The sequence below is a fragment of the Hibiscus syriacus genome, unplaced genomic scaffold, assembly GCF_006381635.1.
Source record: "Hibiscus syriacus cultivar Baekdansim isolate YM2019G1 unplaced genomic scaffold, ASM638163v2 tig00112503_pilon, whole genome shotgun sequence".
Classification (NCBI taxonomy): domain Eukaryota; kingdom Viridiplantae; phylum Streptophyta; class Magnoliopsida; order Malvales; family Malvaceae; genus Hibiscus; species Hibiscus syriacus.
In genome coordinates this window covers 2,064,696-2,086,794 of record NW_024063349.1, presented here as the reverse complement: position 1 = coordinate 2,086,794, position 22,099 = coordinate 2,064,696, and the positions used below count along the sequence as shown (strand labels likewise).

Genomic DNA, 22,099 nt, shown 5'->3' with positions numbered 1-22,099 from the left:
TGAAAAAGATTTGGTTTTGAAAGCAAAAGTTGATTTTGAAAAACAAAATGAATCTTTGAAAAATGATTTAGAGCTTTCAAAATTCAAAATCAATGATTTAGAAAAAGAAAATTTTTATTTGAAAGTTAAGCTTGAGAGCTTAACAAAATAAAAGGAATTAATTTCTACAAACAACTCATTATGTTTAAAAATGGCAAAACGCTCACATTGTCATTTTCATGGTCATATGGAACATACTTGTCATATAAAGAAAAGAAAATCTTCTAAAATTAGACAAGTATGGGTTCCAAAAGGAACAAGGGGCATTGAAAATAATGTTCAAGGATTCAAATCAATTTGGATACCAAAATCTACTTAAATGTCTCTTGTAGGCGTGTGGGAGCAATGGTGATGAAAGTGACGATACTCAAATGCTCTAGCCACAATTGAAAAAGGAATGGGTAACCTCTAAGTTTAATGATTTTGTTTTTGATTATTTGGTTACTCATTTAGGTTTAAGCATGCATAGCTTTGATTTTAAATATTTTTATATTTTTCATCTCATGTATGTTGAAATTATGTTTTAATGATTTTTCATAATTTTTAGTTCATCATAATGAATTTTGGTCAAAATTTGTTTTAAATGCAAATGATATATGATATCAATTTTTCAAATGCTTTAATTTTACAAATTTTAATTTTTGACCTATATTTAAATGTTTATGCATGTGGTTTAAAATACAAATGATATCTCTCTAACAATTGATATCAAAATTTTCAAATACATAACATTTTTGGATAGCTTTATGCACATGCACTCAATTTCAACAATTGGTATTGCATAAAGTTTATTAGACTTGGATATATTGAATTTCATGTGCTACTAACATGATTGTTATTCTTTGTTGAAATTCAATTCTTTTTAGTGTCAAGATTTTAAAAGTCCAATATTTGTAGGGAATGCATTTATAAGGGGGAGTTTTTGATTTTTCAAATGATTTTATGATAAAATTTATCACTTACTCTGCATTGTTATTTTTGAACTTTAAATTATTTTTTATGTAAAAAAAGGAGGAGGGGTATGGTTTGCAAAAATTCAATTTCTCAATTAAAAAGGGGGAGCTTTTAACATTTTCCAAAATATGTCTCTTTTTCATTAAATGTTTTATTAAGGGGAGTTTTGCCAAAAATTATTTTTTAAATGCTTTGTTATATCACAAAGGGGAGATTGTTGAACCATATTTTATAATATTTTGATATAACAATTTAAGTCAAAATATTTTTGGACTTAATTGAATTTGTTCAAATTTTTCAAAAATTTTCAAAAATAATTCAAAGTCCAATAAACTAGAATTTGAGCAAAAACAAGTTTTTCACATACAAAGTACCGATATTGTTCTTACAGTATCAATACTATATGAACAATACCAATATTGTTCGTATGGTATTGATACCTAGGTAAGAGAAGTATTGATACTCTCTAGGTAGTATCGATACTAGCAGCTTGCTCAAATTTCAGAATGCAAAATAGGTATCGATACTACTTTACATAGTAGTATAAAGTAGTATCGATGCCATTGTCATAGTATCGATACCGTCAGGCCCAACGGTTAGAAACGACTAATTTTATTCAAAAATAATAAAGGAAGTACTTATTCCCATAAAAAGAGTATCGATACTCCCGATATTGGGCAGCTTTATTTTGCATAAAAAACATCCTCAAATTGCTAGAAATCATCCCCAATGGCTAGAAACAAACACAACCTCATTCTAACATATAAATACAAGTTCAAGACACTTGAAGAAGGGTTAGAACACCTATCCAAGAAATCAAACACAAGAGAAGAGTTTTCATTCCAATTTTTTCACTTGTAAATATTTTTGTTCTTGTGAGTTTAATTTGTAAACACCTGTCTTGTATAGGTTTTATTGTTTACTTCTTTTATCCTTTTTAAAGGGGTTTTGGATCTAGCTAAGCCTTTGAAAAGCTAGGAAGTTTGTAAAGGTTATCTCTTTATCCTTGAAAAAGAAAGAACAAATTAGTGGATTTGTTGGAAAATCCTAAGTTAGGAGCTTAGGTAGTAGATGTAGACTTTGGTTGAGAAACTCAACCACTATAAATCCTTGTGCAACAATTTTCTATCCATTTATTTCTCCTTGCTCCCTAAAATTATCAAAAAGTCAATTCACCCCCTCTTGGCAAACTTTTTTCAGTTGTCAATTGAGCTTCATAAATCCTAACATATAGTTTCTCAATAAGCTCGACTCTGATTTGCGGTTCTCGATTGTCTTTTAATAGTTTATTCTCCTTTTGTGGTTTGTTTGTCAATACAGTCAGATTTGTTCGTATCTATTTTTTGTTTGAGTCTTTTTGTTGGGGTTTTAACCTTTTCCGTGTATAGTCCTTGTATGATCTAAAGTATCTAGTTTTTTGTGTCGATATTATAGGAAAATATTCAAATTATGTATTTTGTTTACGATGATAGTTGTATAACCTTATTGTAATTTTAAATATTTTCACTTTTTAATAAGACTAGTTGCTTCTATTTTAAAAAAATAAAATTGACTTATGATTATGATCATGAACGTGTGAGATGCATATATGTATGATGTAGAATAAGCTTTTAAATAATATATATACATGATAAGTGGTAGGATTCAATTACACCCAATATAAAATTAAAAGTTTTACACCTTTTTAGGATCTTTGGATGATAATAAAAGGTGAGATTAACGGTAGGAAATAAGAAGATATTCAGTGAAAAAAACAAGAAATTAATCTCAGATTTTGATTTCAATCATCCAACGCGCCTAAAAATGTGTAAAAATCATAATAATTCTTAAAAAAATTCAAATTATCATATATTTTAAATTTTTCTTTATATTTTATATTGATAATCTGTTTTAGTCCTTAAAATTTTATAAATTCACCTCTAACATAAAGTCATATGTCCTTTTTAAATTTTAAACGCCGTTAGGTTGATGAAGATCAAGGGATACTTTTCAACAGATGCCAACGGTGAGGGAGAAGCTACACCTGAATTGAACTTGATCGGGCAACAAGCTTTTGAAAAAAATCCAATGGAAATGTAAAACAACGTGAGCGGCAGGATTCGAACCTGCGCGGGCAGAGCCCACATGATTTCTAGTCATGCCCGATAACCACTCCGGCACGCCCACTGTTTCATTTACTTGAGTTTTTTCTTTTACAATTTAGAATATATCAGTTTTGAGCCTAACACTTCTTGTCGTCCACGTTATAATGATGTAGCTTTAATGCATTTATACATCAGTTTTGAGCCTAACACTTCTTGTCGTCCACGTTATAATGATGTGGCTTTAATGTATTTATACATCAGTTTTTCATGTGACATGGCAATTTTTTGTCAGACAAGAATCGCCATTAACGTCAAGCAGGGCTGTGGTTAGGTTGATGAATTTCCTACGGATATGTTGAGGTAAATCTTCAATAGGTTAAGTTTCAATGATGTTCTTGAAGCCAAATCCGTTTGTTGTTCATGGAACTTACGTAGAGGCGAGCTGGTTTCAAAGATGCCATATCTCATGCTTCCTTCCAAGAAACATGTCGAAGAAGGCGATAGAATTGTCGTTAACAACAATGGCTTCAGTGAGTTTTTGAATCTTAGGGAAGATATTCACATGGATGGTTGGTTTTCTTACAGGAGAAGGCAGTCTTGTTTCTATTTAACCCTTTCAAGTAGGGGTGTTCAAATAACCGAATTAATTCGGTTAACCGACGAACCGAATTAGTTCGGTTAATTCGGTTCGGTTATCGAATTAGTTCGGTCGGTTAACGGTTAAGAAAATTTTTAGAATTCGGTTACCGGTTAATTTGGTTCGAATTCTGTTAATTAACCGAATTAACCGAAATTAAATTTTAAATATTAAATATATTATATATAACATATGGGCTCAACCCAAATCATTAAAAACCCAATTAATAATTTAAGATCTAATAATTTTTAAACTTAAATCAATATTAATTAATTAAAAAATTATATATATTTTTATTTTATAATTATATATTATTTAAATTAATTGTAAACTGTTTTTTAATTAAAAAATATTAAATATATTATATATAACATATGGGCTAAGCCCAAACTATTTAAAACCCAATTAATAATTTAAGATCCAATAACTTTTAAACTTAAATCAATATTAATTAATTAAAAAATTTATCTAAAATTTTTATTTTATAATTATTTATTATTTAAATTAATTATAAACTTTTTTTGAATTAAAAAATATTTAATTTTATATAAATTAGAAAATTTTAAAAAAAATTCGGTTAATGTTTGGAAAAAATTCGGTTCGGTTAACGATTAAAGAAAAAAAAAGTTTGGTTAATTCGGTTATGGTTAATTCGGTTTGGGCGGCCACCGTTTTAACCGAATGAACACCCCTACTTTCAAGCAAGTGAAGATCAAACTCCCTTCTGTTGATCGTATGCTAGGATTGAAAAAGATGGTAAGAAACATTGATGGTGAATTCAAGCTTGATTATTTCGACATTGAAAAGGGATCTCGTAGGTTTTTGTTTAAGTTGTGTGGGGAACAAGAAGTACGAGAATGTTTTATTGAGAAAGTGATTCCAACAAGAAAACCAGAAAACAACAACAATGGAAACTATGGTCTAGTTTTGTTCTGTAATACTGGTGAGAAGATTGCATATCATGCAAGTGGAAACGATAATTGGAATGCTCTTGACGTTAATCATCCACCATATTAAGATATCATATTGACATTAGATACGATGACAGAGTCCTCAAAATATGAGGATTTTCTTTTTTTCACAATAAAAATTTAAGAATTCATAAGAGATTCGAAAATTTTAGTTGGAATTTATTGAATTGAGTTAACATGAAATCTTTAATTTACGAAATATACACTTCAACTACACTTTCGACCGAATAATATTTTAATAAAAGTAAAATGACGACATAATTAGATGCAAAATCAAACACAAATCAAAAGGGTTGAACATAAGATGGAAAAAAAATCATTCACAAGAATTTACTTTAATGACACTTAGAATGACATTCATCAAAACTATTAGAAATTAAAATTTGGTTGAATCATCTGAACACATCCGATTGACCAAAAATTCGAACCGAAAGAAATTCAACGATACATCTAAAACATTCAAAGAATACAATTTACAAAACTCAAATTCAAAATGAAGTATGTGGGTATGAAGCTACTAGCATGTGAGCCAAGAGAGAATATGCTCCTCTGTAGCCTTATCTTCTCAGAAGTTTAAAGCACGAAGATTGCCAATCTACCTCTATATGTTGGCTACTTGATTCCTCCATCGCTCCCTAGGGTCAACTTGTCGAGACACTATTCCATATTGTCCCTCTTTGGTCAGGCTTTGGAGGGTGATCTCTATCATTTGAAGCATTCAAACGAGCAGTTGCTTGCTGCTGTTGGCGTCTCTCTTCGACATTATAATCCCTTTATTTTTCCTCCCCGTGTCGCCTACTTCCTTGACACCAATAACTCTTAAAAGAGTTTTATGGATCAACTCTTGTTGATGGTAATTTTACTATTACAACTGTAGTTAAGCCGACTAGAAGGATTGAAACTGTGTATGTAAACTTCGCAACTCATTTTGTAAGTTTTGAACTTACAAGAGATTTTGGTCATGGGAGTACGCAAATTACTGGTATTGCTGACCAGTTTGATCATATGCACCCTGATAAGTTTGGTAATAGGTCTGATCGTACACGACTTGTTACTTTGGTAAAATAAACATGGCACCTCAAGGGGGATTTGGGAAGAGGATGGAAAGCTATGTTGATTATTTTGCTCTTAAAGATTCATTTCGACTAATTCTTTTTGGTCGAAAAATATTCGATGCTCATCTCTCCAATTATTGATGGTAAATATATGATTGTGGCAATTGTTTGCGGTTCAACCTTTCTGGTACGAACAAAGAGCTGCAACCGATTATTTTGGTGAGTCGATAAGATGATATATATTTGGAGAGAGATAAGGGAGAAAAATAGATACTATAATTCATTCTCCATCCATTCACGATGATTTATGTGATGACCCTTAATGCTAGCGTGAAACCTAAAATCATTATGACTATTTGTATGATTAGAGCTAATAAATATGATCGCCAGATAATAGTACATCAGATAATAAATTTGTACGATCTCAATTCAATATTGATTTGTTGCACCTTTCTGATGACTGAACGCCGGAACTTAATACCATATCAAACCTTAAACAGTACAAGAATGATGGTATAACATATGATGCAAGTGATTTAGGGCAGATAAGATAGAAAAGAGAAAATGAAGTAGACAGAGAATAAGTCATTCTTAAAAGATATTTGAGAACCCGTAACAAAATGTAACTGAAAAGTTATCTTACATTTCAACATGCTTTCTGATTTCCTCTTCTTGATCTCAGTTGATCTTAGAAGACTATCTTAAAAAACCGGGTTAGTTCAACACATGTTACAGGAATACAGAATCAACTCGAGTAGTAACACAGTAACTCGTTTCATTGTTGTTCGAACCGCTTCAAAACTTATTTTTAAGGAAAACCCTTAAAGACGAGAGTAATAACACATGTTTGGTAATACGGAAAGAGCAAGTAACTTACATAGGAATTTGTTTATTAAAACAGTTGAAAGAAAAAATAACATTAACAGATACTAAATTCAAGTGCTGATATAGCTAATTTCAGATGTAGAACCCCTCGTTAACTGATGCAGAACTAGTGGGTGATGTATTAGATGTCGAGGATTGTAAAGCCTCCGAGAGGTCCTCCCATGGAAGCCACCCGGTTCGATACTGCTGCCCATCCATCCATGGTCCAGTTCAATGGTGGCTGCAGCTGATGATCCCTGCCGCCAGCCAAGGCACCCAGTTGGTCACCATTCCCCGTAGACAGCTTCAATGACACATCCGATGATGAATTCCCCGGCAGGCTTGTGCTGTACATCGGGCTTGCATTTGTTCCACTATTGTCAGGATCCTGTAGTGTTCTTGGCCAATCATCAAAAAAATGTCTCAAAAAGTGACCATCAGATCTGTTATCGGCTTCGCTTTGGGCTTCAAAAAGACCCTTGTGTTCATTTTTGGAGTCTGAGGAACTGGCAGGCATAAAAGAACGTTGTAGGGCAAAATTCAAGCATAAAGAAGCAAAAATATAAAGAAAATATTCTCTGAAAACTAAAAGATGTGGCTGGGGTCATCTTGTGCAGAAATTCAATATGTAAATTGGTCAAATCTTTGATTAGGGTCCTACCATGGACCTATCAACACAGACATACAAAAATGATTCCACCGAATCCAAAGTTGCAAGACTTTCATTCGATATAGGCAGCGAGATTTACCTATGACTAAACTGGAGAAGATCAATGGGAGGAGAAGGCCCTGAAAAGCCAAACTTGCTGGGACCGTCTTCCACAGCCTTGAAGGGTGGAGTGGTCACCGGAGAACTGGCTTTGACTTCACCACATCCAATAGCACCAGCACCGGAAGCACCACCGTTGAAACGAGCAGTATCATTATTATTAGCGGTGCTGCTGGATGTGGGCATTTCCACAGGCTTTCTTGAACGGTTGCGGCCACGGTGCACGTGGCGCTCGCAATAGTTCTGTCCGGTCACCACGTCCCTAGAGCACCTCCACTTCTTACCGTCTGTTCTCCGGCACCGGCCAGGCTCCGGGTCCATTGCTGCTCTTCCCCAGTACCCTGATGCCAACACTGCTCACACATGTTCAAACTATTCATTGTATTCTTTTAGGTAGACAGACAAAAACATAAAAGTATTTAAATACCAATTAATCTTAAGCTTATAGTAGTTTTCTCAAGTCTGAACGACATGAAGTGCTCAAGTACAGATTCCATAAATGTAAAGCAAGAACAAACCAAAAATATGAGAGATCAGATCTTAACGAAAATACTCAACTCTTTCGAACTTAAGGTGAAACAAACCCTAAGGTGGAGAAAATCTAAACATCAACGATAAGAATCCATGGAGTTATTGTGCATTAAAAAAAAAGTTCAAGTAATTTAATGATGTTAAGATTGAACAGTATATCAAAAAGAAAATACTTACAAGCTGGCTGGTAATGGGAGTAGGGGTGGTGGAGGAAATACGTAGAAGAATAAAGAAGGCTTTTTTTGATTGGTTGAAGGAGTTCAGTAGGAACAGCAGCACCGGCCAACATGTATCTGTAGATCAAAGCTTGTAACTCCAGTTCCTGCCACTGTGCCAAGCTGAAATAGCTTCCCATTCCTAGCAAAAAAAAACAAAGGGTGGAGATACAAAAGTTAGGAGCAAAAAAAAAAGAACGGATCAAAGGAAAAACTTTCCAAACCAGGGAGGGATTGGAAATTTTTCTGTCAAGGAAAGGGTTGGAGGAAAGTGAAAAGGGCAATAAAAAATCTTACTAGTGTTGAAATCTGGAAGAGGTGCTGACAGGTCGCCGCTGATTTTTCTGTTGGAATCAGATACAAACAACGGGAGAGCAGACGGCTCAGATGAAGCGTGTTGGTGGTGATGGTCAAGTAGAAGTTTTGATATCTTGACAGAAGGTTGTTGTTGCTCTGACTCATGCTGGCTCCTCCTTTGCTTCAGATGCAAGTCCATGGAGAGAGATGGTTGTAGTTTAGTTGCTTTTGGTTTTCGTTTGGGTCTTTAATAGACAACTTAAAGGTTGTGAGATTGAATTTTATGGAAGTCATTTTATGATTCGAAAATCTCATATGAAAGTTGTTTTCAATTTAATATTAGAGACAATATATCATTTTACCTTCCTTTTATCTCATTATATATAAGAATAAAGGACAGCTATTTGTTGGGTATATGTGAAGAGGAAGTTTGGGCAGATAGACAATAGATAAAAGAGAAGCTATATTCTGACATGAAACCTGCAAAGCTTGCTTGTGACCAGTGGACAACCCTTGGAACACTAGAAAAAGAAAGAGTCAGACAAGACAGTTGAGAGCACAAAAAAGAAAAAGAAAGTAATAAATTATTAAAAATCTTGTTGAGAGAGAAAGGAGAGAAGCTTATTATTATTAACCTGCGGTTTTTCTTTCTGCAATATTTGTCTTGGAAATACCACTTTCCATCTTCAAGCTCCTCTTTGAGAGACCAGTGGGAAAGTTCTACTGTACTGTGGAACTCATCTCAACGCACACAATCACATCAGAAATTAACACCAATTAGATAGTGTGATTTTGGGAGGCTGAGAGCTTAATCACGTATTAATTAGTGTAATTACATTCTTAAACCAGAGTTGATTATATGATTTTGATGGAGCCGACATAGCCCCACCCAGACTTTGTCAATTGATCTCATATCCTAAGTTCGAATAGCTGATTGGAATCCTGAAAAAAAATAGGAGATAGAGCGGTAGGTTTTTTGAGTCCATCCCAAGATTATTTTGTAGGATCTGATTCTTTAACTTAGTCTTAGAAGTCTACATTATTAAAAAAAAACCAAAAACCATCCTCCAACCAACAATGAATAGGGAAAATAACAAAAAAAATTCATGTCTTTTTTAAAAGTGTTAATGAATAGTGTATTGGATAAATTTTTTTTTTGTTGTTTAATAAATCAATGAACACAAATATAACCTTATCATTTCAACTAGATTCATTTACACCATAACTATGTCCTGAAAAAAAAAGAGGTTAAAAATTATTTTCTTCCTACTCAATATTGTCAAAATGAAAGTAATTAATTTAAATTAAAAATCATGTAGCAACATATTTTATGTAAACAGGGTATAAGGATGCCTCTTCCATAGGTGAAATGAGAGAAAGGAATTAATTGTGTTAAAAGTGAAAGAGTGAGATGTTTTTGATAAATTTGAAATGAATAAAAAAATAATATTTGTTTAAAGATTTTTAATCATAGATATTTTTATATCTTTACCTACGTCGTAATCAAATTTAAAATTAAAAAATAATAATAAATTATTTAATCAATAAGATGATTTGACTCGTGTATTAAGATATTAAACAATTGGTGTATCAGAATATTTACATAAATTTCGTTAATGGAAGAAGAAGAAAATGTTTAGGGAAGAAGAATAATGGTTCAAAATGATAAATAAAACCTTTGATTCTTCCCTTTATTAATTATGGTAAACTACACGGTTGCTCATTAATATTTAAGTAAATTTTTATTTTTCTCACTGAAATTTAAAAAATGTGGCAGTTAACCTAGTATGTAAGCAGTTAAAGCGTCAACTGTATTTTCCATAACGTCTATTAACGTCGAGTAAATAATTTATAACAATCGATAATGTTAGTAATTGATTTGTCACTTTTAAAACATCAATTACAAAATAAAAATTTATTCAAACATTAATAATTATTTATATAATATCTTAAAAGATATTATATTCAAAGACTTTTAATTAATTTTTTATATCCTTACATATGTCGAAAACGAATTTAAAACATCAAAAAAAAACAATAAATTAATTAACAGTAAGATGATTTGATTTGTGTATTAACAATGGGTATATCCGAATATTTACATAAAATTGTTATTATTTATATAAAAACATCTTGGATCAACTGCTCTCGCTGTGTACGGATCTCGAAAGGGAATCCTACAACTACGACCAAATCCACGTCACAAGTTTCGTCTTTATTCTAATAATTTAGAAATAAATAAATAAATAATACAGTGGGAAATTATTTGATCAATTAATTAATAAGGAAAATTAAAGAGGATTAATTATTAAAAGAAAACGATAGGCCACGTCTGCAGCAGATTAATCGTCACTGACACAAAATGTCAGTAAAATGTCAGAAAACACAAAGACAAAAACACAGCTGCTCACGTGGGCCCCTTTCCTGTTTCAACCTTTTTCTGTGGGACAAAAAGTAAGCTTCCTCACGTGACTTCATGTGCTTTCCTCTTTCTCAACATTTTTATTTATTTTTATTTTAAATTAATTGTTTAGATCTATAACATTAATGAAAAGTTTGTATAAGGGTGTATTTGGTTTACGGAATGTAAGATTATCAGTGCGAATAAAAGATTATCAGGAATATGATTACTAAGAATGTTGTATTTTGTGTTTGGTTAATTTAGCAGAAATATAAGATTATCGTGTTTGATTAAAGGAATAAAAGATTATTGAAATGTATATTTAACTAAATTATCCTTATTATACATTTGTTTTTTTAATAAGTTTGAAAATATTTATATATTTTTTAAAAAAAAATCATAAAATTTATATAATTTTTTACAAAATTAAAAAATATAAAAATGTTTAATGAAATGATAAAATTTTATTTTAATCCCTGAACTTCATATAAAATTTTAATTATAGATTTTTTTTTAAAATCTAAAATATTTTAAGGATAAATTTTTAATTTAACTTTCGTAGAATTTTTATTATTCAATGACAAAATAATGATATTTTTTAAAAAAATTAAGGGCATTTTAGTCAAAAACGCTGGTAATCCAACAATACCTAAGGGAAGGGGATAATGACATTCCCAGTAATATACCAAAAAAATCCAATATTAGTAATAAAACATTATTGGGAATAAGATTCTGGGTCAACCAAACGTGGGAATGTAGATTTCATTCCCATAGAAATTCCACATTCCCTTAACCAAATAGCCCCTAAAAGGTTATCGGTAAAGCATTATATCTCTTGATCTTTTGCGGTGCACAAGGCGTGCTGTTTGGTTCAAGTTATATAAGATTATCGGAGAAATGAAATCCACATTCCACCGTTTGGTTAGCTGGTAATCTCATTTTCGATAATGTTTTAGTAGTAACAGGATTTTTTGTGTATATTACCGGGAATGTCATTATCTCATTCCCTTAGGTATTGTTGGATTACCGGTGTTTTGAACTAAAATGCCCTTAATTGTTTTTCAAAAATCATTCTTCTATCATTGAATAATAAAAATTCTACGAAGGTTAAATTACAAATTTATCTTTAATCTATTTTAGATTTACAAAATAAGTCTATAATTAAAATTTTATATGAAATTCAAGGGTTAAAATAAAATTTTACCATTTTATTAAACCTTTTTATATTTTTAATTTTGTAAAAAAAATATATAAATTTTATGAATTTACTTTTTTTAAAGAAAATATATAAATATCTTATAGTAATATTATAGTAGAATTCAACTTGTTAAAAAACAAATATATAATAAGGACAATTTGGTTAAATATATATTCTAATAATCTTTTATTCCTTTAACCAAACACAATAATCTTATTCCTACTAAACCAACCGAACACAAATACATATTCCCAGTAATCCTATTCCCTAATAATCTTTTATTCTCACTGATAATTTTACATTTCGTGAACCAAACACACCCTAAATGTTAAAAGAATTCTTAGAGTTTACGAATTTAAATATAATCTATAAATTAAATATTAAAAGTAGTAGGATGTTTGAGATTAAAGTTGATAGAAGATTGGGCCTCTCGTATCGGCTACTCTATGGGGCTTGGAATATTTGGGACTTCCCCTTGGAGCTAGACGTAGTAGGATGGGAGTGATGTTCAATTGGAATTGAAATTTCCTCGTATTTTTTGTCTTAGCCTTGAATAAGACAGTAAGGATTGCAGAATTTGCGTGTAATGGCCCTGATGATTGCCCTTCCAGTGGGAACTCGAACAATGGAATGATTTTTTGCATGTCTTGGGATTTCGAAGTCTTGATAGGGATTGGATTAAATAGACCCTCAATTATAGGATGATGTTTTGTTGAGTCTTTGGACAATTAAAAGTTACAAAGTGATATTTCGACTATAATGTGTTGCTTTATTGATTCTCCCGACTATTAAAAGTTACAAAATGGTTACCTGACTATTTAATATGTTTCAAACTCGTAATTTTCTGTTAAAAAATTGATCAACTGTCTAAACTGAATGTTAACTTATTAACTGAGATATGTTAGTTTTTTTTAGATTATGGGATCATATTTTATCATATCTCATTCATCATGTTAACATTCAGCTCAAACTGTCGTCAATTTTTAACAAAAAGGAAGAGTTTGGAATACTAAATAGTCGAGTAACCATTTTGTAACTTTTAATAGTTTGGGACTCAACAAAGCAACACCCTATAATCGAAAGACCATTTTGTAACTTTTAATAGTCGAGGAACTCAACAAAACATCACCCTATTGTTGGAGACCATTTGTATACTTTCCGAAAAAAGCTTTAAAAATTTAAACGAAAATAATTGATTCTGGAATATTTGATGTTAACTTATTAAAACGATGTAAAAAATAAAACTTTTGATATATCAAAATAAATTGAAAATAAAATTTCAATCCAAGAATTTAGATTTCACCACTAAAACATGATTTCTTGAAAAATAAGTTTAATTTCTTCGGAATATAAATATGATTAAATTGTGTTTTATAAAAAGAAATCACCACGAGAAGTGATTTTGAATCAAAATCTTAGCTCTAACGATATACAAAACTCGAAATTCAAGGAATTTGTTGAAAACCCATTAAGAAAGATTAGAAAAATAAAGAAGTGTGATTTTAGAAAGATTTAACAAAATTTGTGGAATTTTATATTTGAGTGAAAATGATAGCATTTAAACCCAATAATTATTATTTTTGGATGAATAATTATTTAATTTCTCATTATAAATTATCGTGAAATGTTTCAAAATCTAAACTGATAACCATAAAATAGTTACTACTTCTTTAGGTATTAGTTAATAAAACATATCTAACGATATATTTTTAACTCAAACATAAATTGTATTAAAACATATATAGGATTCTAATACACAATTTAAATTTTAAAATGTTAAACTGATTTATTAATATTAATTATAATAACCATATTTTTCAATATATTAACAATAAATTTGTACCCAATACTATCATATTAACAGTAAATTCGAAGTCAAACATAAACATATTCATCAATTACTAATCAATTCATATTAACTAATGTAAACAATATGACGTAACTTTATTATAAATTATAATTATAATGGATGTCCCTTATTCTCATATGTAATGAAGATCTAAGATAGTAGGCTGTCTCAACACCAGGTTGAGAGCAGCTTCCGTAGAAGACCTCCGAATTATGAAATGCCTCCGTGGGACTCGATCCCACGACCTCAAGATTAAGAACCTTGTGCTCTACCAACTAAGTTGGATAGTCATCATAACTTTATGATTCATGTAAACAACTAATTTTCTGCAGGTTAGTTTACAAATTATGATTTTATTCGATTATGAAATAATTAAATATTGATATCAATTGGATCCTGGATCGGCCTTAATAAGTATTAGCATTGGGCAAATAGGACCAAATATTCAATGTGCCAACTGGATTTGGACCAATTTATTCGGCTCAATTTCATTTTGGTCTTAGTTTGTGTTCATTTTCCTTAAGCTTACCTATTATTTTATAGGTAAATTACAAATTTAATTGATTAACTTTTATTCTTTATCTTATTTTATTTATTATACTTTTAATTTTTTCAATTTACTCATTAAATTTTATACATTATTTTTTTTACTTAATCATTAATTTTCTAAATGTGATGTGACATGGCTTAAATAAAACCCAATCTCTTTACCGTCATTTTGACCCGTCCATAATCATAGTTATTATGGTCCATGTCAATGCTTTCTTCTTAGTCGGCTTTCTCTCCGTTTACATTTATCATTGTAACGAAACTCACGTTCTGGCCTTCGCTTCCATTGCTGCTGCAGTTTCCTCTTGTCAAAGGTTCCAGCCAAAAGGTTTTGATCTGGCAGTGATAGAGTTTTTCCCCTTTTTGTTTAAGGAATTCCAAGACGATGAGAAGAGTATATGGGCCCCATGGACAAGTTTTGGGAGATTTGATCAAACTAACATATTTTAATCGAATGTCTCCTTTTTTTAGTATCGTTTGACCTATATTTCTTGAAGTGACACTCTTTAGGTTGAGGTGGCGAAAGGCGTATCTCCGGGGACGCATTTTACCTGATTTTACTCTGAGTTGGATGCCACGTGTGAAATGCGCATCCCCGGTGACGCGCCTTCACAGGGTTTTGTTGATTCAGTTGCCACGTGATATTTTTTTTAATAATAAAAATTTTATTTTTATTGTTATTATAAATTAGTAATATTATGTAAATTGTTTCAGTTATAATTTAATAATTATCGAATGTATTTTTTAATGTGTGTTAAGGTGGAGTGTATTATCCATATTAATCGAATAGAACAACATGAAACTAGTTTTATTTTATTGTAATTATATGAAAAATGTATAAAATTATTATATTACGTATGGTTATTTTATTATTTATTTTGATTATCGATCTATTAATTTTATCACTTAATTTTTAAATATTATCAATCTAGTCATCTGTTATTATTATTTAACCAAAATATTGATGCATAAGTTAATAATTAGTATAATTACACATTTAATATGTTATTATTATTATACATTGAGAAATTATAGAAAATACAATTACATTTAAATATTAGAAACAAAAACATTCATTTAAATAGAATATTAGGTTACATAAGGGTTAACGGTTATGTGATGATAATAGAGTTGGACATTTTTTTCTATTGTGTCCGATGTTTCTACAATGCCACATCGTTTTTGTTCTGTTGACTTCTCCCGAAATCCATATCACAATGTATTCTAGTAGATTTTGGACGACATGAGTCCCTCAATAGCAATGGATCTGGTATAATTGTAAGCCAAGTTTGAATCTCATCTGGGTCTCTTTTCGTTTCCTATGGGCGGAAACTCAAATTCATATACCTTGAATACTTGTGAAAGTTGGTATACGGATCAACATAATTTTTGTAGTCCAAATGCGAATGTGAGCTGCAATGACATGAGAGCATAGATATTTGAGTGCTTGAAAGAAACCACAATCGTACCACCTCTCATGCAGATTAACTCTGAAAGAGTTAGCTTCAATCCCTTGCAACGGACGTGACATTTCGTTACACGAAACAATTCACGGGTGCGAGAAAAATTTAACCAACATCCCATTTGATGCAGCCACTTTTTTCTGTAAATCACTACTAGTCTTGGTGGTAAATATGACTGTTTTTCATCAAGTAAGAGCTTGTCCACGAGCTTTGCAAAGAGTTGACCCAAACGAAAATAAGTCGTTTTGACCAATGCCGTGACTGGTAAATGACGCGCTCCCTTTAAGGTTAAATTTATTGCTTCAACCAAGTTTGTTGTCATATGACCATAGCGATACCCCCGTCATACGCATTTGTCCACATTTCTTTGCTAATGTCCATAATGTACTCGCACCCCTTCTTATTTTTGCCAAACAACTCTTGTAGCATCGACTCAAACCTTTGAGGTAAGAGTTTGTAACCTAAGCCAATAGGAATATGTAATAGTTAATATGAAGTATAAATAAGTAATACGAAAATGATAGAAAAATTAGGGAAAAGTAATATACCCATCCTCACGACTAATTGACGTTCATCGTTCTTCTTGTATTTTCCGTAATAGTTTGCAGCATATGACGACACAATAACGATGTTGAACATGTGGAGGTCTATACATTGTACCCAAAGTCCATTGTTGCTTTTATCCGGCTCCTCGGTCTGAAATAATGCATACTCGTTCCCTGGTGACAACATGTAAACGTAAATTTTTAAGGAAAAAAGCCCAAGACTCAGTGTCTTCTCCTTGAACGAGGGTAAACGCAGCGGGAAGAATATTGCGGTTTCCATCTTGGACCACAACCAATAATAAAACTTGCTTGTATTTCCCATACAAAAAAGTACCATCAATTTGGACAACTGGTTTACAGTACTTGACTGCATTAATACACTGAGGGTAAGTCTAAAAGACACGGTAGAATTGGCAGCGATCACGAACCACCCGATCATTCACGTAATGATGTTGAGTTTCGAACTCAATAATTGTCCTGGGATTGAGTCTTTGCACAACACGAAACCAACTGGGCAGCTCGTTGTAAGATGAATCCCATTCGCCATGAAGTTTGCAAATGACATTCTGTTTTGCCAACAAAGCTTTTTTATATGAGACGGTGTACACATATTGTGACTGTATAGCAGAAATCAACACTGCAACAGCTATATAGAGCTTTGCTTCACAATGGACATGATTGCTTGGCAAATAATGTTGGAGTCCAAGTTGGGATGATCCTGGTTTATACCTCTTGCACAACACGTATGAGGACCGTTGTATCTGGTTAGTTCCCATAAGTTGTTCTTCCTCTTCCTCTCTAATACACGAACCATCCATTGACATCCATTGTCACGTTGGACGTAGTAGCAGACATATTTCTCTGTGTTAGATCGATCATCTCGGGACTGAACTGAGTTACGAATATTGTAACTCTTTATTGCCATCATTGTTTCCTCATTCGATGCGAACTCCATTCCAATATGTAAATCGACGTCATTAACTATTGATTGAAGTCCATAGTTTCCAACATCAGGAAGATCCGGAAATTCAGGCTCATACATTGCATCATAATCAGCCCCATACATATGTGCAGGAAGTTCGGCTGGTGTTGTATTTATCAGAACGTATCATCAGAATACGTTAAACTGTGGTGAGTCAGGTTCAACGAATAATCTCGTTTCAGCACCATCTGCACCTGCTCCCGAAGAGGATCTTCTGGTAGAGATGGTTCCTCCGATAATCCAATGTTGAGTCAAATAAGTTCCCGCTTGTGTGTCCTCCCCTTGAACTTGAGGCCATTGTATCATGTGGGATATGAATAGACTGCCGTCTCGTTGCATTTCCATATAAGTCGAAACATTGGCAGATGAATGTCTGCCCCTTGAAGTAGAAGAGATGTTGCCATGGATTATTGGTGAAACCACGTGGGTTGAGATCATAAGCAGTTACAGATGAATGCCTTCCTACTGAACTTGATGGCATGGTATCTGGTGTTGGATCCGCCATTAATGATGTGAAATCATTACAGATCAGTTGTGTCGAGCTATCAGCTTGATCAGCTTGATATACAATGCCAAAGTGAGAGGAATATGAGAGACCACGAGAAGCACGAACCTCAATAAAAATGGCATACATTTCAATAAGAGATTGTGAACTTCCATATGAGCATCAACCATCATAGAAACATCATCGTTTGAAAGCTGAAATGATGTATACGTGAGAAAAAGTTCAGTAGGAAATCTGTACTGAAGTGAAGATAGTCTTCTCCGGCCTGCTACACGAATCTTTAAAGAAATTTTTGTGATTAACTCCTCAATAGTGATGTTTCTCTTCAAGGTTAAGGGGATATAATGACTGAATCAAAACAACCCCCTCTTCAGCTTGTTTAATTTCTCTATCATACAAAACAACAACAGAAAGACGACTCATTTTCAGAGAATAGAGGATTGAGATTTTTGAGAAATTTAGAGTTTGAGTATTTAAAAGCTTGTGAACTGAAGTTTGTTTTGAAAGTTTATAATACGTTGCATATAATAGTATCTATAACCGGGGTACTATTCACATGAAGGTGCGTTCCCGGGGGGGCGCCTTCCATTATTTTGTCAGAGAATATGTTATCATTACCCTATTATGTCACTTATATCACCCAGAACTATTCATGTCAATACCTATTATTCCTTAGGGACCGTGAAGGCGCATTCCCAGGGGCGCGCCTTCTATATTTTGTCAGAGAATATGTTATCATTACCATATTATGTCACTTATGTCCCCCGAGAACTATTCATGTCAATACCTATTATTCCTTAGGGGACCGTGAAGGCGCGTTCCCGGGGGCGCGCATTCCATTATTTTGTCAGAGAATATGTTATCATTACCCTATTATGTCACTTATGTCCCCCAGGAACTATTCATGTCAATACCTATTATTCCTTAGGGGACCGTGAAGGCGCGTTCCTGGGGGCGCGCCTTCCATTATTTTGTCAGAGAATATATTATTGCCCTATTATGTCACTTATGTCCCCCGAGAATATTCATTGCATTACACTTATGTCCTTCATGTCTATATTCTTAGGGGACTTTAAAGCGCGTTCCTATGGAACTATAGATGGATGGTGAAATCAGGTAAATTAACCAAAATTTAACTTCTTTTGGAAGTTCAGCAAGTTAAGGATAAAATTACATAGATAAATTTAAGTTCATAACTTAAATTAAAATTATGTGAAGTTTGAAATAAATTAGATAAAATGTTATGGATAAATTGAATAAATGTGAAGTGATAAGTTTATTGTGACATTGAAATTGTATGGAATGAGCATCGACATGTTTTTACGAATAAATGTGAAGTGATAAGTTGATTTTAATGTATACTTTTTAATATATATGTTAATGATAAATCATATGTATAGATAAATTAATTTCAATTTAAGTACTGTGAACTATAATTGAAATATAACTTTTAATTTCGAATATAATTGGAATATTAAGTTGAATTTAATGTTAAATTTCGAATACTATAATTTATATTTTAAATTTAAATTTCGAATAATATTATTTGTATTTTAATTTTAAATTTCGAACACTATAAATTGTATTTTAAAAACATTTATTAAACATTTAATGTTAAATTTGAATAACTGTGAACTATAATTGAAATATAACTTTTAATTTCGATATAATTGGAATATTAAGTTGAATTTAATGTTAAATTTCGAATACTAATTTCTATTTTAAATTTAAATTTCGAATATATTATTTGTATTTTAATTTTAAATTTCGAACACTATAAATTGTATTTTAAAAACATTTATTAAACATTTAATGTTAATTTGATAAAAAATACATTAAAATATTGGTAGTAACAATCATGAAACATTTAAATAACATAACCAATTACATAAATTTATGAAATATAACTTTAAAAACATTAAAATACAACTGGATCACCGATGTCATCTTCTCGAACGAGTTCCACATGGCGGTGGTTGTCTATTTCACGGAGGATTTCTTCGTGGAAACTTTTTCAGTCTCCCATCTTCACTATCATCATCATCAGTATTTTCTTCATTTGGCGTAGATAACGCTGAAGGGGCTGAAGTGCCTGTATAAAATAACGACCATGGAGGAGTGCTAGTAACCATCCCACCGCTCCCCGGGAACTGTGAAAACTATAGAAACATTGACATCGATGTCTGTGATCCAGATGGAGATTGAGGTGTCTGAGGAGAAGCACCACCAACCAAATAAGATGCATATGAACTATATGCTGGATCATTAAACATAGTCGTATATGCACCTCCATATGGTATAAAACCCTGTGAGCTAGGCATGTAACCTGGCAGGCTAGGAATGTAACCCTGCAGGCTAGGAATGTAACCCTGCGGAGATGACATATGAACTGGTGGGCTTGGCATATACCCCTGAGGAGATGGCATCTGAAGTGGAGGGCTGGGCGTGTACTATTGTGGCATCGGTGGATAAGGATGTTGTGTGGACTGATGCAGAACCGGTAGCACCTTCTCTCCGTCTATGCGTCGGGGGACGATGATATTGAGACGGTTGATGTCTTTTTCGGCGCCTAGGAATGCTAACCCCTCGTGCTTCCTTCAAAAGTAGAAACGGCTTCCCATTTTCATTAAACTAGTTCATGTAGTTATCCGTAACCATATGACCAGTTTCAGCGTAATATTGTCGAGGGGCCAATTGTGCATACCGGTTCTCCCAAAGCGCAATCCAATCTCTGTGTCTCACCACCCAGATAACATATTTCTTTCCTCGTCTATATGTTATGCACGACGTCTAAATTCCTAGGTGCTCCAGGAATATATTGCGTACAAACATACTGACGGAGCACGCGATCAACTGGATGCCACTCAATAATAGCATAACATATAAGAGGTATAACCGATATCCAAACCTCTAATGACCCACCAAGGTGGGGTGGGATGCAAGCCTTCACTTCATCGCTCGCATAAAGTATCCATTGAAACTGAAATATAAATATACAATTCAAATAAATAAAATATTTTATTATATCTAGCATTTTAAATTAAAATATTAATATTTAAACAGGTGTAAAACATACCTCAGACCGGCTTTGTATCAATAAGTAAACGAATTTCCTCTAACCCAGTAGGTATACTTCTATGGTTCTTTCTTTTCATCGACCACCTATAAAATATAATATAAACTAAATATCACCCTATTTAATTAAAAATATTTAAATCAAAATTTAGTTCGATAATTACCTCAACAATAAGGGGAATACGTATGGTTCATTCACGATCGGACATAAGAAAGGCATACGGAACCACGCCCATGATTGTAGAAGCATGAGACATCCACCGATAGCAGTTTTCTTATAATTCGTCGCCCGACACATTTCTCTAAAGAGAAATGCCAAAACTGCAGTGCCCCAACTATATCTTCCAGCTTCATCAAAATCGATCAGATACTGCAACCACATACAATGCACCTGGTTGCGAGATTTGTCGGGCATCAATATTCCTCCAATTATTCGTAGAATATATGCCCGAGCACATGCCTTTGCTTGATCCTCTGAAGCATTTTCATTTAAAACCTCAAAATTAGCTTTCAACCAAGATAAAGCTATTCTACCTCCATTAAACTCTGGCGGAGTAGCTCCAAGATAATCAATGCACATTGACTGCCAATCACCATCCGCCATACCACACATCATATTTCCGTCGACGGGAAGCCCCAGATGCATAGAGACATCCTCCAATGTAATTGTAGTCTCTCCACATGGAAGGTGAAAAGTGTGTGTCTCGGGACTCCACCTCTCAATCAATGCAGAAATTAGGACAGGTTCGAGTTTACAACCGCCAATAATTGTTGCAATATATCTGAACCCGACAGAATCCAAATATGACAAAATACGTTCCGGCGTCGGTATACATGAATTTTTAATAAATGTCTCTAAAATACGACCAGTATCCTAAATAATATGCATTATAAAAAATTAAAATTAATATAAATTCATAATAAATTTAAATTAAACATAACAATAAATATTAACATTAATTATAAAAAAATATTACCATATCGCTAAAATGTCTGGAGATATGGTCAGCATCCAATCGCAACAGCATTTCACTTTCCATTATAATTGTAGAAAAAAAATAATTAGCAAAAAAATAATTAATTAATAAATTTAAATAAATAATAATTATATAAATA

At 32.4% G+C, this 22,099-nt stretch overlaps 1 protein-coding gene and 1 non-coding gene across 3 annotated transcripts; both read right to left on the bottom strand.

Annotated features, from left to right (window-relative positions):
* Nucleotides 1-1,687: 1,687 nt before the first annotated feature.
* On the bottom strand, nt 1,688-8,646 carry LOC120180846 (growth-regulating factor 3-like). Of its 2 annotated transcripts, XR_005521710.1 has the most exons (6): nt 8,417-8,646; nt 8,082-8,261; nt 7,354-7,726; nt 6,671-7,110; nt 6,503-6,509; nt 1,688-1,697 (listed from the first exon to the last, which is right to left on the bottom strand). XR_005521710.1 is itself a non-coding variant. In XM_039186136.1 (4 exons), the coding sequence occupies exons 1-4, from the start codon at nt 8,613-8,615 to the stop codon at nt 6,747-6,749; spliced, it is 1,116 nt and encodes a 371-aa protein (XP_039042067.1). In that variant the 5' UTR covers nt 8,616-8,646; the 3' UTR covers nt 6,640-6,746. The 2 variants fall into 2 exon arrangements, 1 of the variants encoding a protein (XP_039042067.1); XM_039186136.1 differs by lacking the exons at nt 1,688-1,697; nt 6,503-6,509 and having other exon boundaries at nt 6,640-7,110.
* TRNAS-AGA lies at nt 3,078-3,159 on the bottom strand. The gene has a single exon. It is a non-coding gene; the product is annotated as a tRNA-Ser (tRNA).
* Nucleotides 8,647-22,099: the final 13,453 nt, after the last annotated feature.